At 39.3% G+C, this 18,690-nt stretch overlaps 1 protein-coding gene across 5 annotated transcripts in view; it reads left to right on the top strand.

Moving 5' to 3' along the window:
* The window catches only part of TNS3 (tensin 3), a 241,567-nt gene extending 223,444 nt beyond the window's left edge, over positions 1-18,123 (top strand). For 4 of the 5 annotated variants that reach the window (XM_074830370.1, XM_074830348.1, XM_074830339.1 and 1 more), the window contains 8 exons: positions 108-239; positions 2,638-2,733; positions 5,151-5,228; positions 6,935-7,012; positions 11,689-11,857; positions 12,850-12,918; positions 13,044-13,070; positions 14,066-18,123. In XM_074830370.1, coding sequence (XP_074686471.1) covers positions 108-239; positions 2,638-2,733; positions 5,151-5,228; positions 6,935-7,012; positions 11,689-11,857; positions 12,850-12,918; positions 13,044-13,070; positions 14,066-14,219 — 803 coding nt within the window. In that variant the 3' untranslated portion in view covers positions 14,220-18,123. The remainder of the gene's footprint in view (positions 1-107; positions 240-2,637; positions 2,734-5,150; positions 5,229-6,934; positions 7,013-11,688; positions 11,858-12,849; positions 12,919-13,043; positions 13,071-14,065) is intronic. The other variant, XM_074830359.1, reaches the window with a different exon arrangement.
* The last annotated feature ends 567 nt before the right edge of the window (positions 18,124-18,690 follow it).

Genomic DNA, 18,690 nt, shown 5'->3' with positions numbered 1-18,690 from the left:
CTTATTTCCTTTAGTCTCGTCTTAATTATAGATCTGCACTTCTGTACTTCTTGGGTGTGTGCATTGTTCTGGAACTATTTTTCTTTTTTTCCTGGAATCCTTTGCAGCCATTGCTGTTCTCAAGGACAAGGAACCTGGGTCATTCATTGTTCGAGACAGTCATTCCTTCCGGGGAGCCTATGGGCTAGCAATGAAAGTTGCTACACCACCTCCTTCTGTGCTGCAGTTAAACAAGAAAGGTACTGTATGCCTTCTATCTTTTATTTAACAAGCCATGCTTAGTAGGAAGTCCTTATTACTCGGTAATAACCTGGAGGAATCTCCCCTCTTCTAGTAAGTGCAACTTGAATTACAGGCTTCATTTGGTACCTTGTTAAATGAGACTGGTTAAGTTGTCTGTTGTACTTTACAGTTTCACCATGGCTTGTAAATGTACGTTCATTGTGGCTCTGCATGTATTGTACCTTATCAACCTAATAGAAAACAAACCCCATCTCGGTAATGGGTCCTCTCTAGCAATCAGAAGTCTTCATTTGATTCACATACCACCATGTAAAGCTTTCACTTGGCTGGAAGGTTGAATATTTTTAACCCCAAGGTTTCGTTTTGAAACAGTTCTACATTAGATATAAATCTGAGGAGGTTCCCTAAGGAAAGGTTATAGTTGTTTAAAAGAAGTGATGAAATAAACTTACTCTCCCAGCTCCAGTGCCTCCATGTATAACTTGCGCCTGATAGTTGTGAAAGGTGAAATGAGGAGAACATATCAAAAGCATTAATCGATGTATGGAAACTCAGCAGCCTCAGTATCTATAATGTTCTTGGCTCAATTTGTGTTACTGTAAGGGTAGTGGGGTGATTTTCATTGCTGGTATTTTAATTTTACAAGGCTTATTGTGTTTCATTAGTACATGATGCGTAGAGAGGTAGCAACTGAGATCACAGGAAAGCAGTGATTCTTAGTGTCATGTTATGGAAGTGTGGTTTTGTCTGGGGTTGGTTGGTTAGCTGTTGATGGTGGGTTTTTTTAAGATTTCCTGCTTGCTCTGGAACAAGGTTAGCAGCCCACCTCTATTACAATTTCAAATTCTGTGCACTTAATCTAGTATCTTGAGACAATTTCTAATAAAAATTTGCTGTGTGATCCTTCTTTTTATTGCCAAGAAACATTAACAGAACCACTGCAATGTCATATTTAACAAAGACACCAGGGGTGCACTAGGGTGGTGATGGCAACAACATGAAAGCAAATGGAGAGTGGCTATAGGTGTTCTTAGTAACCTTTTTCTTTCATCAAACCAGTGAAGTCCAGGGAGAAAAGTTCAAACTGTAGTAGCCTTTAAGAGCGTGTTTATGTAGTTGTACCACAGGCAAGTAGCAGTAAGAGAAAATTTTAGTTGAGACTCTAGCACTCTTCTGCTTCTCACTCTGTGATATTTAGCTTTTTCAGTTCCCACTGTTTCATCCCAGAAGGCACAGATTTGTTCAGTTTCCTGCAGGGTTTCTCGTTCCAGGCTTCCCCTTCCCACATACCCTTGTAGTAATTTATTTTTAATACTGTGAGAGCATAACAGCAGACAGTAAGCTGTTTGAAAAGGTGATCTTTGCAGTATTTGCTTGCATAGAAGTTTCTGCTGTCCAGATTAATGTGTTCATCTGTATTAGCCTGAAAGTCCACCCTTGATGTCGTGTGTTTACTGGACTATGGCTGATAGATCAGAGTCAAAGGGAGCATTTGTGTTTGTGGCTCTTCTGTTAAGGTTTGAATGGTTGGATAGCTTTGTCCCATTGCTATGAGATAACCCTCTAATTCTTGGAGAGAGATTCAGTTTGTAGTCAGGTGTGAAGTACTGTGAACCGGTCTTTCAAGAAATAATGAAGTTGTCTTAATTATATGTGTGCATATGTATGTATATGTTTAAAAGACTGCTAAATCTCAAGGGAATTTTTATATGCCTCTTGGACTTTGAATTTCCTCATTACATCTAACTTCACAGTTTTGATTTGTCCTAGATTCCTGAGAGATAAAAACTCTTTAAAAATGTAGTGAAACCTGAGTGTTTCATGTAGTTGTTTGTTTTCAGGAGCAAAGACAGCATGAAACCGCAAACATTTTAAAACTTAAAAATTAACTGAGAGACTTGGCATTGTTACCTTTGTGTAGCTAAATCTTCTCTTAATCTGGAAAAGTTCTGCGAGCAGAACTGTCACTAGAAATCTGAGTATTCTATCATATTTGTACCCCCTTGTCACATTGGATACAAATTCTTCTAATAAGCAAGTGCATCAGAATTTCTAACTGTTCATTTTCCAACTTGCTGTTCCTGTCTGTAGTTGGGACCATGCTTGGACATTTTGGACGCCAGTGTATATTTGGATGTCAGTCACTTGTGATTATAAAACCTTTTCCTGTCGTTGTCTAAAGTGAACTATTTGCTTGCTTGTTTTTTGCAAAATGGCCTTTTTATTAGAGCTTGTAACCTTGCAGCAAAGCAGGTCTAATGTATTCTTTGCATGCTGCATATAAAACATTTGGTGGTAATGTGGAAAACCGCTTCATAAAGACCTGCTAATTTGTAAGACTGTTGTCTGTTCATTGCTTCTCTTCATGAGCTTGCTTTTTCTTTTTCAACACAGTTGGAGATTTGTCAAATGAACTTGTAAGGCATTTTCTGATTGAATGCACTCACAAGGGGGTGCGCTTGAAAGGATGCCCAAATGAACCATATTTTGGTAAGTACTGTGCATCACAGGGACACAGAAAATGGAAACAGTTAGCATTTGCCAGAGCTGTTTTATAGGCTTGGATGGAGTGCAAATAAGAGAATACTTTGCTCAAGTTCTGATGATTTCTGTAGAAACCCATTCTAAGGTTATAGGAGCCTTGTACACATTTACCCTAAGTCTACCTGCAGGGCACTCTAACACAGATGCACGTGGCCAACATTAAAGCGATCAAACTTGTCTACCACTACCAGTGTCACTGCAGACAGCTGAGCTAGATGGCTGTTACGGGTCTTACTGATTCAGGACCTTTGCCTTATTTTGTCCTCTGCTATATTTATACTGTATACTAGCTGGCTAAAATGACACAAGGATAGGACATTCACAAAGTACATTATGCTGTGTCAGCCTAACTAATGTCATATGATGAAAGTGCATTGCCTGTTATGGCAAACAGCCAAACACCTACCTAGATGCTCACTCATTTGCCCTCCTCCATGGGGCAGGAGAGGAAAATAGGATGAGAAAGCTCATGGGTCGAGTTAAAGACAGGGAGGTTGCTAACCACTTACACCAAGGACAAGAGAGACTCAACTTGGGGAAAAATTAATTTATTTTTTTGCCAATTAAAATCGATGTTCAGGTAGTGAGAAACAAAGACGTTAAAATAACACTTTTCCTTCCCCTTTTCCCAAGTTCAGCTTCACTGCTTTCCCCCAGACTCCTCACCCTCACTGCAGGCAATGCAGGAGGGAGTGGGGAGCGTATGGTCATTACAGATCAGTTCCTCTCTGCTGCTCCATCCCTCTCCCACTTCTTCCCTGCTGAGGTGTGGGCTGCCATCCTTTGGGGAAAGCAAATCTGCTCCAGCATGCGCTCTTCATGGGCCACACTTCCTTCAGGAAACTTCCATCTGCTCCAGTGTGACATCCTCTACAGGCTGCAGGGTGCAGGATGTCAGCTTGGGTGCTCGGAGCACCTTCCTCTCCTCTTCCGCCCCTGACTGTGGTGTTCCCTTTGCTGTGTCTCACCCTTTGTGTTCCCTTCTTGCCCTGTGTGGGCTTTTCTGCCCTATCTTAGATAGGCTTTCCCAGAGACATCCCGCCTGTGGCTCTGTGGCGCTCTGCAGTGGGTCTGCTGGAGCTGGCTGTGTCCGGCATGGGGCAGCCCCCTGGCCTCTTCCCACAGAGGTCACCTTGCAGCCCTCCCACCTCCTGCTACCAGCCTTGTCACATACACCCAATACACCCATGAAAGGGTCATCTACCGTAAAGTGAACAAGTATAAAATGAAAAATCCTATTTGAAGTAAAGGCGGGTTGAATTTTGTCAGTGTTTGGCGTGAGATTTATTTCAAATCAGAATTTTTAGCCCAGGCCTACCTTGATCTTGAAGTACCTGTTTATGGCACATATGTAGCCTTACTAATCATTTCATTTGAGCATCTCCTAATCTTTCAGTGTATATAGCCTTAAACTGCTTCATGAAGTAGGTAGGCAGGCACTCACACACTTACATGGATAAGACAGTGAAGGACTAATATATCAATTGGTCTTTGTGTTTCTGTAAGACTCTTGCAGAATTGGGTCATCTTTCCATTTCAAATAAATTTTTGATGGGCTGTAAAAATGAGGTTTTTGATTCAAGTGTGATTTTTCTCAAGTACGTGATTATAACGTTCAATGTTTGTTAGTAAATGGAATTGAAGGATGGCTTTTTGTACAGTCTGATCAATATTGCGTCTTCCTCTCGCTCATTATAGTCTCACATGCTAATGTCAAGGATGACTAATGTTTAATTATTTTAATTAAGCCAAGTCCAAATGACAAAAATCACTTTGAATAGAAAAGAACAATTTAATAGAGAATGCTACATACATCACTGCTGCATTGAATGGAGGAATTTTTATTTAGACCATTTTTTATACTTCTAGAAGCACAAAATGTAGGTGTGTGTAGACAAAGCACTAGACAGTGGAGACTAAGTGTCTAAGAGGCAGAAATCCTTGCTCTTTCTCTGCCTCATCACATAGCATTGACCCCTTGCGCTCTTACCATCTTCATAAGATTTTACTATATTTAATGTAGCAGAAGTTAAAGAGCATTGAAAGGAATTTACTGTTTGTCATTTTTGTGCTTTCTCCCTTTGAAGCAAAGCCATTTAGGTTAGGATAACCTAAGCAGTGTGTTTAAGCAGGGAAAGGGAGCATATGATTGTGATTAATGAGTTCAAGTACATCCAACTGGGACAGTGCTAGGAAACATGAATACACTAAAGTTGACTGAAGAAGGTCTTGACTTAAGTGCCAAAAGAATTGGGGGGTGGGGGGCCTTGATCTATAGAATACTTGAGACCCGACATAACTGTTAAGCATTCTTGTTGTTTACCAAGTTAACTGTGCATGTCTTGTTACTCTTCTGACCACAGGGAGTTTGACAGCTCTGGTGTATCAGCATTCCATCACTCCACTGGCATTGCCCTGCAAGCTCCTCATCCCAGACAGAGGTATGCTCGTTACAGTACAGAAGAAATATACACAGCCAAGCTCTGCTTCAGAGTGCCAGTGTCTAAAGGCAGGTGAACATGTCACAAGTCGAGATCTAAGCAAGAGTACACAGGGAAGGAAGCTGTGTTTTAAGAGTGGGTCTTCAGTACTGCTGATGGCTCTTGTCCAAGCTGTAGTTGTGAGCAGGCTAGTACTGTGTTATTCCAGTCATAAACATAGATGCATCATGGAAATCCACACAGCAATCTAGCATGTAGGAAGACAAACGTACTTCTTGAACGTGAAATTATGCCCATGTATGGTTAGATGTAACCACTCATTCAGGTCTGAGTGGCAAAAGAGCGTTAGGGAAGGCAAGTAGGTAAAGAACAGAAGGTTCCCTGAATGACATTGGCAGGAAGGAAGTAGCAACTTACACAGGTCCAAATACTGTTTAAGTAAACAATCAAAAAGCCTGTGTTGCATCACAGGAATGTAATTCTAATTTTGGTTATGGTGATTTCATAAACCACTCTAAGACAACAGCAAAATGTAGCTATGCTTGCCCCATAATTGAGTTGTCTGTTACTCTCCCACATGAAGTTAACACCAGATGTATTATTGAAATGTTAAACATTCTTGTGGTTTTCTACTGAACTCTTTAAGTCTTTGTTAAAGGCTATATGTCAGTGTTCAAACATAGCATTTGAATTATGCAAATACATTAATGAAACTATTTTAGCACAAAAACACACTATGGTAGATGTGTCCAGAGATCTCTTTATATGGCAAACCAGTGTGGTAGGTGAGCTTGTTCTCATTATCCTCCTCACCTAAAATGAAAAGCTCCTTCTGTTCTGGCAGAGGTGTAGGACTGAAATATTTGCCTTGTCCTGAATAAACATACCACAGTGAAACTTTATTTTGGGTTTATTTCTGAATCTGATATGATCACACATTTTAAGGTGATCACCTGTGGTTAATGATTCTGGGCACAGTGCATGGAGCATATGCATGACCCTAAACATGTGAATAGTGTCACACACCGTATTACTGCCCTCTTCCTCATTTGAATGTATTCCAAGACAGCATACACCATGTTAAATACAGCAGTAAGTGAGATCTTTTTACATGCATTTATATAATTAAAATAATATCCTGATGAACAGTTTTCTCACTAATTTTAACAGAAGACTGGGAGGTAAACATTGCACTGCTGTCTTAATAGTTCAGATGTTTGTTTTCTGTGTAAGTATGAAGAAAGAAGGATTATATTATCATTTTCTGAATAAAAATACAATTAATTGATTTAATCATAGAAACATAAAGTCTTTGTGCCTGAATTAGTGTAAATTATACAAATTAAATGAGATAATAAAAATTATTTTAAAAATTTTGAGGTTGCAATGAGGGCATATAGCTGTTTGTGTTGTTCTAATGTCACGACCTGCGTGTTCCTGCAGCATATGCTATGTAGTTATGGCTTTCACTGTTGGGAAGTAAAGGTCGAGCATCCCTCGTGCAGTGCTGGAGGCAAAAAAAACGATGCAGCACAAAAACCACATGAATGATTATAGTTGCAGATACAAGATTGTTTCATGTTTCTGGCCAAGAGTTGTCCAGTAGATGAGATCACAGTTACAAAAGCTAAACTCATACTTGACCGTGTGCATTGATTTGTCAATTCAAGCCCAAACAAGACATGGACAGTGTTTTCTGTTTGCAGATCCCTTGGAGGAGATAGCAGAAACTTCTCCACAGACTGCTGCAAACTCAGCAGCGGAGCTTCTCAAACAGGGTGCAGGTCTGTTAAACTTTTTCCTTGCATTTGACTGTCACCAAATTTTGTATCTTGCAGGCTGGGAGAAGCTGAAGCTTAGACTGGACTGAAGGATGTTTAAAGGGAGCAGTTAAATTTAGAGTGCTATGTAGAAGTGTAGAGGTCACTGTGAGGATATGTACCAAGTTCTTTCTGTTTTCTGCAACCAGCTCCTAAGTTCTACAACCCTGTGTTTGCTTTCCAGTCATGTCTTACATGAGAACATGAGGTACACATAAGTTGGTTCAAGCAGAGCAATTTTTAAGCGGTGACATTGTTTTCATAACTGATGAACTTAGACAAGATATTTTCAACCTGTGATTGCAGAGGTTCATGAACTATATCCAAGGTCTGCAAAAGGCAACTGTGGAAAGTGTTCAGTAGAGTTAAATTCTCAGCATAATGGAAAATTCTTACTGTCCCATCAATCTGGAAAAAAAAATTAAAAAACAGAATCACAGAATCACACAGAATCATCTAGGTTGGAAGGGACCTTGAAGATCATCTAGTCCAACCGTTAACCTAGCACTGACAGATCCCAACTACACCATATCCCTCAGTGCTATGTCAACCCGCCTCCTGAACACCTCTAGGGATGGGGACTCCACCACCTCCCTGGGCAGCCTATTCCAATGCCTAACTACCTGTTCTGTAAAGACGTTGCCCTGTGCTTCACTTGATGCTGAGTGATCACTTGTTGAGAGATGTCCAGTGTCTTTTCCATTGGATGCTGTCGTATGGATTCTCATGCATACTGCAGCAGCCATTCTGGCAAGTTAAGTTGTCTTACCGTGAGCTTACTGCTGTGACAGAAGAACCCTGATAACATTACCTCCAAATGATGGGATGCTGTGCACTGGTACTGTCTGTATTGCCCTCAAATAGAGGTGTTTGTGTGCAGCTGACCCAGAGACAGCTAGTGAAATAGCCTGTCTGAAAAAGCGTGGTGGCGTCCAAGTGCACCTTTATTACTTCGTAGGCTTAAGACTGTCTTTAGCAGAAACGCAGCCACTGTGTTATTCCCCTGTGCCATGGGCATGCCCAGGGGATCCTGTCCATGCTCTCCCATGGTCCCTGGTTTTCAGGCTGCTGTGAATTCTCCTCAGGATCTGTCTGTCCACCCAATTGGTCCCATTAGAGCAGGAGAATACACTACATTTGCCACTCTCCTTTGAGTTTAGCCTACCACTGGAGCCACAAGCAAATGTGTTGTGACCAAGCATGCCTTTATAAGAATGCTACCTCATTGTCCTCACCCATTTTAGCGCACTTCAGAAGGGGGTGGTTGCCAGGCTGAGCAGCTCTGGAGAGAGGGAGTGTTACTCCTTGCTTGTGCAGCAATCTGCTTTCACTTAAAAATTTGAAGTACCACTGTGAGTGCTGTAATCAAGCAGGAATGTGTGGCTGAGGCAATGGCAAGCCTTTGCAAGGCTGTGCCAGGAGTGAGCACGTGTTGCACTTTCTGTCTGCCAGTGCTGGTGGTGTTTGTTGTGGCCAACAGGGGGAAAAACAAGGAGAATGAATTTTTTGTAAAACTTTCTCTCTTGAAAACCCAGCAAAAGGGGCATGTGTTGTCTTTTGAGAAATGATGGTTTCTCCTTGCTCAGGCAGTGCTTTCCAAAGAAAAAGAAATAATTCTTACTTCAGTTGGGACAGTAGTCACATAAGTCCTTAGAGGGGCTGTCACATCATGGATCATTTGGGGAACTTAGCACATTTGGTTTTTCCCTGTTACGTTGTTGGTTTTGGTTTTTAACAAGGGTTTCGAACCTGAGTACATAAATTAACTAGGAGAGATTCTCAGAGGTTTTTTTGCCTTGATACATCATGTCCCACTGATCTTCCATGTTTCAGAGGTCCTTCTCCAGTCGTAGAGACATTCAGGTTGTGGGGTTGTGGAGTTCAACACTGAAGTGCAGACCCAAAGTAAATTGTTTATTTTGCAACTATCTGAGCTTGCGTGAGCACCTGCAGTTTAGTCAAAGCAGATGCACTTTTTCCCTGCCCTACTTTACCCCCCACCCTTCTCCCAGTCCACAAGTTAAAAAAATGAAGATGTGTTTTCCTGGAATGATCATTTTTTATAGCTGTCTGAAAAACCTAATAACGTTTCTAGTCATTATCTAAATGCAGAAGCTGACCAGAAATCCTTTGCTTTCTAGAGAGTGACAATTGAAGACTAGACAGTAAGACTAGATAAGTGGCTTTTGCCCTAGAACAGACTTTGCTGTATTAACCCTCCTGTTCAGCAGCAAAATCTTTGGCCCCAAATAAATCCAGTTCTTCATATCTGTTTCCACTAATACAGTCAAGGGGCTAAGCATTCTGAACAAAGCACATTCCCAGTCTAAAATCAGCAAGGGTTACTCAAAATGGCGTAGCTGTTGGTGGTAGAATGGACGTGACTACAAAATGCCACCTGTGGAAGACGAGAGCAGCAATACTGCAGGGCAGCTTCATTTCACAAAAGACACAGATGTCTTCCATTTGTTTTAGCCTTGAGTATGGTTTCTGTGGGATTGCTGTCATTCGATACTCCCATCAGACCATGCACAGTGTTCTTAAATGAGAAATCTTTCAGTCTTTCTCATTACCTTTCCTTTCCTGTAATCTCCTTTTTAAGCTGACATTTTTGCACTTTCCAACACTTTTGAAAAAGGGTCCATTTATTATTTTTTGTGCTACAGAGGTAAAGGAATCTACTGTATTTGGTGACTGCTTTTGAACTATCACATTGAGGACAATCTAGACAAAATGCTTGGCTATTTCATTTAGAAATAAAACCTGAACACAATCTGTTGACATCAGTGCAGTGTGTGGCAGAAGAGGAATGAAAGCACTTCACCTGGGTCTCAGAAGTGGTGAGGAGTAAGACTGTGAAACAAGGCAAGCTTCCTGTGGTGGGAAAGCCTCACAGGATAATGGAGAGTTTTAAATATGTACCAAACATACACAGTAATGATGTGAGAAGAGGAGAGCTTATGGTTTGGAATGTTATTTACAATTTTGGATAGACATGACAGAAAGCTGTTCAGTGAGGAAGGCCTCTTTGAACTTGCCGTTCATCATCTTAAATCCCTCTCTGCATGAATTGTATAGTAATTGATTCAAACAAAGTTTATTGAAACTATGACACCAATGCGCAAATATGTTTGGGAAATTTTACACTTACTAATCACATAAATAAAATCTCTGGATCCCTTCTTTCACTGACAGAGTTCAGAGCTTGAAGTTATTGGGCTGATCATCATGCTAGAATGAAATATAGGCTTGTGCGGTCTTTAACTGTACAATTGCTTCGTTGTTTCGAAAGTGCCAATGTCTAGCTGTGCATTTTATGTAGGTAGTCATAGGAGAAAGCTTCAGTCAGTGTACAGAACAGCCATATGAAAAGAGAAGCTATTAGATTTAATTTAATCTTTGCTTTCCTAGTAAGTTGGGAAGCCAAGCTAAACTGCTAAGCAAGTTAAATATTATCATGGTAATTTGCATGTGTCAGCTGCCAGAGTTGTAAATTCTGACCTGGATACCTACACAAATGTTTTTACCAAAACACAAAATCTGTTGGTACCAGTGTTTAGCTTCAGATGTGTTTAATCATTCTCACTTGTGCTGTAGAATAAGACTAAGAGGGCTTTTCTGTTTCAAAAATGTTCTTAATCTGCTTGTAAATTTGACTCTATACCACAGTCCCAAAGTATTTAAGCGTGTGAATAATTCTATTAATGATATATGTTATATGTATCTCATTAATACTGTATAGTGTTATATGGCACTGTTACCATGTAGTACTATAGTACTACTACATAATGCTGTATAATACTAGTACTTCTTTACCTGGTGCTCACTGCAGATTTGATATGAGGCCAGGTAAAAAAATTAACTGTTCAGTAGCCTTAGAAACCAATTAACTTTTATTTTATAGAGATACTTCAGAAGTTACTAAGATGTTTAGGAGAGGAATAGCGCTTTTAAAAGTAAGTGCATGCTGAGGTAAAGAATAGACCTAAAAGTACATAAGTCAGTAATTTTTCTCAATGCAGAAGCATTTTTTTTTGCCCTAAAATTGCTAAACATATAAAACACTATGGAATTAAAGAGAAGTGAGCTTTGCAGCAACCCTCAATTCTTTATGAGGTGAAAATATTCTTGTCTTGCCAAACAAGCGAATGCTTTCCTATATATATAGTTTAAATAACATTTGAAAGTGTAAAATGTGTGTATGCTGCAAAAAAGTGTATATTTTCTTATTGGCTGCTGTAATGGAAATTAAAAGCAAAATATCCCCATTCTTTCCCTCAGGAATGCCTTTGTTGTAGCAGTACCTATAAGCAGCCTCTTTCTCTGCCTCTGTCTTGTATTTATTTAAATTTCAGGATTTGTGGGTAATAGATAAATACAGTCATTGGCTTAAATATAAAGGTACTAAAACCAAAGGGACAGCAAAAGACCTACGACCTCTAAAATTACAGTCTTAAACTATGAAGCAACAGTGGGATGAGGTAAGGAACACTTAGAAGGTTTGGTAGTTTGCTGCAAGTCTTCCCTGTTTGCTTTACAAATGTGGAAAATTTACATTTTGTTTGGTTTTGTTCAGAAGGTACCTGTTTGCTTGCTCCTGGGTAATGTCTTCTCAAAGTCTTTCCCCTCTTTCATTACAGCATGTAATGTTTGGTACCTGAATTCAGTGGAGATGGAGTCTCTCACGGGCTACCAGGCAGTACAGAAAGCCTTGAGCCTCACACTGATGCAAGATCCTTCTCCCATCTCCACCGTTGTCCATTTCAAGGTGTCTGCGCAGGGAATCACATTGACAGATAATCAAAGAAAGTAAGCAAACATGGGATGGGAAGAGAATATCCATCCTTGTCCCCAACAAGTGTTGACTGCTGTTGATTTGATTTTCCTAGTTACATTCTGCAGTCGCTGCCTCAGAGGATAATAGGATTGTCTAAAGAATGACAGTGGTAGTGTCAGCTATCTACAGTAGTGGAGAATTAATGTTTTAAGCTATGGACATTACCTCTACATGGCAGCTTTTACCTCTGGAACGTCACTTTGCCATGGCATTTTTTTCATTGTTGTTATTTCTTATATAAAGGGAAAGTAATGACTTTGCTAGCATTTGATATTCAACCTATTCTGTGAAATATTTTATCCTCACGGTATCTTTCACCAGTATTGCTGAACAGAGTTGGCCTAAGCAGACACTCTGCATCTCCACTATTTGAAATAGTGCTTTGGATAGCCTGTAAAATACTGTGATAAAAAGTTAATTTATATTTACTTTGTACTGAATGCTACCACAGAGTCTTTAGATCTGAAAACTGACAATAACAAAGGAGGGACAACAGGAATTCATTATAGGTTTAAAAAAAAAAGTGCCAGACTTCTTCATTCCATGGGGTCTGCAAGTGTTTATAGCAGATCAAGGACAAAACCTTGTATTATAATGCCTAGGGGTGCTTATATTTTGAAATCTAATATAATCAAGTTATTCCAATTTCCAAGAAGTTGCGTTTCCCACTGACACAGTATCTAAATGGTCAGCTTTTAGAAAAAATATATTTCATGCTTTCAGTTATTTTTCTTAGCTTGAGGGTCAGTTTTCTCTTGGTTCAAAAACTTGATGTTACTATTCTAAACACGTATTTATTTGGTTGGAGCAGTTCAGGTGGCTTTCAAAGTCACTCAGAGCAAAAAGAATGTAGCGTCATTATTAAGTTTAGATTAAATATAATTTATTTTTCAGATCTGTTTATTGTTTAAAGTTTTAAGCATCTTAACTATTCCTAAAACTTGTTTTATTTCTTCCTATCCAGACTCTTTTTTCGGCGACATTATCCAGTCAACACTGTTATTTTCTGTGCTTTGGATCCACAGGACAGAAAGTAAGGAAGACAAGCAGTATTTCTAATATGTTTTTGTATTGTTGATCTACAAAAAACTAACATAGGTTTCATTTTTATTTCTCCATTCCTTTTTTTGTTTTACCACTTTCTTAATGAACAACAAGATGGATGAAAGATGGCCTTTCTGCAAAGTAAGTGGACACTTGTCTGAGTCTCTCTTAAAACTGAATGTTTTATTACAGTCACCAGTTTCTTAGTGCTCTAAATTGTCAGAGATGTAGAAGGGAAAGCAGCTGTTCAGAGACAAAAGTCTCTCTGCCCACTGTAATTAGACTTTAGTTACTTCATCTGCACCTCTGCAAGTCAGGACCTAATTACGTGATGGTGGGATGTCTGGAGCCAGGGCTAGTGTGGTTTGTTTAGGTTGCAGGTCTGTGATTTGACTGAAGTTTCAGAAATGAAAACAGCCATTTGCTACTCAGTTTTGCGTTCCACTTGTCCAGCAAAACTAACGCAAGTGTACTTGTCTGACTTAGACGGATAGCTTTAAAAAAATAATCCCACACACGGCACACAGATGAAAACACTCCTAGTAATACTTGTGTGTGGCATAAATATATAATTACCAGTGGATTGCAGAGTGTTTTCTGTTGAAGGCAAACGTTGTTGTCCCCCTTTCACCAAAAGAAAAAAAACTAAACAGAGCTCAGGCACTGATTTCTGGAAAGAAACAGAAATAGATGGCTTAACTCCTATTTCCAGTACTCTGTCCACTGAGATGTGTGGTCCTCAAAACCTTTCTTGAGGCAATTCCTGACATGCCACGCCATACCACACCACCACCCCACCCCCCAAGGTAGATAAGAGAATAGCAATATTGAATCAGATTAAATACATCCCCAGGGTCAGCAGCATGTCTCTGACAGCAAACAGTACAGAATGAAATATAGGCAGAGTAGAAGGAAGGGAATGGTTTCCTTTCCTGATTTTGGCCATCATGAGCCCCTCAGGACCTCCTCAGTTGGCTGGTGCATCTGTGCCACTGTTCAGCAGTCACACAGGACCTTGTCCATCAGAACAGATGAGGTCTGATTTGTGCTTTTGGTTTCTGCAGTATCTTTTTTGCTTTATGAAATGAGGCATCGGCTGTCTGTTCTCTGATATACTGTGGTTGTTGCCCTTGCAGAGTATTTGGGTTCGTTGCCAGGAAGCAGGGCAGTGCCACAGACAACGTATGCCACCTATTTGCAGAGCATGATCCAGAGCAACCTGCTAGCGCCATTGTGAACTTTGTATCAAAGGTCATGATCGGATCCCAGAAGAAGCCTTTCCATCCTTGACTCGGAGCTCTTCACTGCAAGAAAGCACTGTGAGAGGGAGAAAGCCTATAAAGCAGCAGTGTCTGAACCTTGTCATTCCCAAGAAGGAAAGCAGAGGACAGTCTATCTGCATTGTGTTTGCAAGAGTTCAGCCTCTTCTTTGAAGATTCCTCTGACTTAACGAAGCATTATTTCTTCATTTTTATATCAAAGGACAAAACAAAAGAAGCTGGGTGCCACCCAAACCCACGTAGCCTGTACCTGAATGAAGCATAAATGAAAATTTTTTCTCCTGAAGGGTTTCTAATATATTTTCACATGCTGTTTCTCATCATTTATTGGAGCAGAAATACTCACTAGGCTGTGCTGCTTTTTTGTGCAGAAAATGTTTTGTATAACCTCCACAAAGACACTTGCCATAGTTGCAGCAATGGTAGCTATAGGCCTTGTAAACATGCTCTTAAGAGAACGATGGTCTCAGGAAGACTATTTGCTCTTCTTTTCATCTTTATGTGATCAGTGATGGGAACTGAATGGAGAAAAGGGAAGATGTATGTGAAGAGAAGGTTTGTGCAAGTTGTTTTCTGGTAAGAAAGGAGTGGCAATGTGGAATATTCAGGGAGACTGTATTTAGTGTTAAGGCTGGGCTGTTTTAGTTTGAAAAATTTTAAATAGGGGAGAGGTGGCAGAACAAAAAGTTGTGGAAATCTAGTCTGTAATTGGGTTTTTTTGTATTACTATTTTTTTATACAGAGAACTAAGCAGGGAAGATTCTGTTTTAATAATACAGGATAAAAATGAGGGAAAAGCAAAGAAGAAAATTTTATAATTTATATATTTTTACCTGTGCCAGATAATTTATAGTAGATCTCAGATCTTGATTTGTCATATGGAAATTCTTAAACTAGACCACTGTTGAGCTTTGCCTCTTTAGCGGTGTTTTGCATAAGTAAAACTGTGTGTAGCCTGTGCCTTACTATAGACAAGAGTCTCGTATTTTGGCTTTTGTCTTACAGTGACAAGATACTTCCCATTTCCTGTCTCTGCAGTACTGTTCTGGTAGTACCATTTGTTCCCCTACCTAATACATAATTATATTTGTGGATTCTTTTGGCCCCCTTTTTATTAGAGTATTGGGAATTTTTTTGGCTTTTTTTAACCTGCAGGAACTATTTTTGGTTTACTTTTTTTTTTTTAAAATAATTTCTTGAGTCAGGAAAACCAAAAGGGAATGGAATTTATTTTGTTACTGTCCCATTTCTTTAGAGCATTTTTATGTCATGATTTCTACAATCATCACACTTGTACATATCTCTGTATCTTTCTAAACACACAAGTATTTTAAATGCATAACAAAGTGCTAGTTAGCGTTACAGAAAATCGATATAGTAAGTTACAGTGGAAACCTTCATGAGGATAGTAAGCAGCTGAGGTCTACTGTGCAATTCCCATTCACTCCAAAAAGAGCAGTACTAGACCCCCTTATCAGAACTGATGGTAATAAAGCAGCTTCAGTGTGACAGTGCTGAAAAGTTTCATTGCCTCTGTTTCTTTGATGTGTGGCTGTCAACATTATATTAATAACCTGAGGAGTAAAATGACATGCTGAATTCACCATGCCGATGCACGAGGCACTGGATTAACTAGTAATTATACCCACTTGGAGGATTTAGTCCTTTTATCCACTTTTACTAAATAATGGTTAAATGAAATGGGAAACTCTGGTTGGGCTATATGGTAAGAAGGTTCCACCAATTTGAACTACATTTGTCCTGTATAAATTTGGATCTGTTTTTTATTAACAGCTCTCTTCCTATTTTCTGAAGTATTAGGACCATGAAAACCTTAGTGATCGTAGCCAAAGTGTTAACAAATTATTTGTGTAAGTATGAACTTTGTATAAATAACTTTATACTTTTTAAAAGGAAGGGAATGGGGAAGAGAAGAAGAGAGAAGAAAGATTTGAAGTTTAATGTGTTTGGATGAAGAAGTGGTGTATTAGTAGCAGTGGGCATTGGATGTGTGTAGAAGGGTTAAGCAATCCAAAGCGTAGTAGCTACCGTTGAAGCAACAAAGGCAAGTGCCTCTGATTTGTACCAAATAATTCTGTTCTTCTGACACAGAGGTATCCTACTTAAACGGTGTTTATGTACCATCCAAAAAAGAATGCAGTTCTTACTTTTAGGAGCTTTTGAAACATGTGAGGACAAGTTTCCTTTTAATATTCTTTTGATGCACCAAGAACCCAGTTGCTTAATCTAGTCAGCCAGTTGGAGCCCAGTGAATTTCTTCAGCTGACACGTCAATTAGATTTAAGTCTCGATTAGATTTAAATCTGATGTGTTGTGAGCATTGAAATGAGGAGGAATTTTTTACTATATTTTTTCACTTCTGTAGATGATACTTAAATTTTAGTGTGTCTTGTTGGACACCAAGTGTTGGCCTTTGGGCTGAAAGTGTCTTTTTTTCCCCCATGTATTATCATTTCCATTCAGGGCCTTATTTTTGTATTTCTTGTGCTTTCTCAAGGCCTGCTTAATTCAAGAGCATAAAGAATTGAACGCTGACACTCCTGGTGGGGTTTTCTGGGAGTTTAGCTCTACTTAGTAAGTGGGGAAAAAAGAAGTTGCCCTGTTTCGAAGGGAGATTTTCTATTATGCATTCCTTTGGATGGTATATTGCCACGTGCTTTTGCTTTTTAATGGATTAAAAAATGCACAGAGCAAAATAGTTCAGTATGTACCATTGTGTAGTGGATGTAGAAAGATATTCACAAAACTTATGTTCATGGCAAATACAAGACTAAATAGTTAATACAGCACTTTGTTTCAAGGTTTTTGGTAGATGTGTATATGCAGTTTCATAACGAATGGCAGCAAGTTGACACATGTATTTAGCCAGACTCCTATTAACCTGCTTAGTAAATGTACTACTATAATAGTGCAGTGTTAAAACTACAAAAATGCTAAAAGCCATGTTTTTAATTAAATGGTTTCCATGTATCCAACAGTATCATTAAAAATTTAATGTTTCCTTCTTGGATTTACCTACTAGTGAAAATTTTTGCCTTTTTCTTGAAACTGTAAAGAAGCATCAAAAGGTCTCCATTATGTAAATGAATGTTCTATAAATTCTTTGTATAGTCATTTTCTTTGCTCTTCAGATATCGCCTCTATTCATATTATAATAAAATTATGAATGTGAAATTTCACAACACAATGTTACAGGGCAGTCTGTTCTGAAAGTTAGTTACCTTCTGGCATTCAAAACCAGCTAATGAGCAAAACCTTCTTGCTGTGAAGTAAGAATAGGTTGTGTGCTGAAACGGGTTTAGTTTTGTTTCTTAAAGATTTCTTTCAAGAACTTCATGTGAGTCTGTGTTAGTGGTTCAAGTCTAGTTAAAGCATATGATTTTCCTGGTTCATTTGCAGTTATAATGGTATAAAAGTGCCTTTTGCCTGCACTGCATATTTCATTGTAGCAAGGAAGAATATGTGGTGTCACCTTCTTAGATGTCTGTACCCATTTAACTGTGCCTCCACAGTGACTACATTGGAAAAACTTCCAGAGCAGCATGAGGGGGTTGAGAAATCTAACCCCTAGCTGAAATGGCATTCTGAGTACAAAATCGGTGCGTCAGCCACACATTGAAGGTTGAGTTATGTACATGCTTTATCGGGATTATTTCTGAGACTGATAAACTCTGGTATGTCATGTTAATTCCTTTTCTGTGAGGCGTAGGCTGGCAGGAATTTTTCATTCAGTGCACTTGACTGTCATTCATCACTATGGCCATCATGAGGTTTATGCATGGGTGTAACACGCGACACAGTTATTCATGAAGTTATTAATCTTTTATTGCAATGAATTATAATGTCGAACAGATGACAAGGATGCAACAGTAAAATGGGTCTTCTGTGTCAGAGTCCAGTCTCCTGTTAAATTCTTGTTCTTGAACTTGGATGTCGTTGTGCACATGTGTGCTGCTGTTGCTTCTCCTGCTCCATTGGATGAAAATCAGCTTTCAGTATTCATTCTAAATGTATTCACAGCTAGTTTATATGCAGTTGTTCTTATGCCAGCATTGTCTCTTAGCATGAATAACTTTTCTCCCTGATGTATTTATAGCAAGAGATCTGACCCCCTCCTTGTGTCCCTCAGTCTTCCTTTGGCAAGGCTAAACAAGTCAGCACTCAGCCCTTACATTTTTGTCTTTGAAAGGGTGCAGAGGCCTGTTCTTTTTCACTCTTTGTCAGTTAAATAATTTCTTTGGAGGGACCCTGAAGTGAACAGCTAGACTCTTTAAAAGGGTAACAAGCTGCTGCCTTGTGATTTTTTAAATATTTATATTAGAAAACTCTTGGAACAAGAAAAAGCCCACCAGATAAACTGCTCCTCTGCTTCTGCTGTTGACACCTAGCACAAGGGTTACAGTAGTGTAAACCATCGGGCAGTGTGCACAAAGGAAATTATGAGGGCAAATAGCTGAAGA

The sequence above is a fragment of the Strix aluco genome, chromosome 1 (genome assembly GCF_031877795.1).
Source record: "Strix aluco isolate bStrAlu1 chromosome 1, bStrAlu1.hap1, whole genome shotgun sequence".
NCBI lineage: Eukaryota > Metazoa > Chordata > Aves > Strigiformes > Strigidae > Strix > Strix aluco.
Note: the sequence above shows the minus strand (reverse complement) of the source record. Positions and strands in the feature narration are given on the sequence as shown.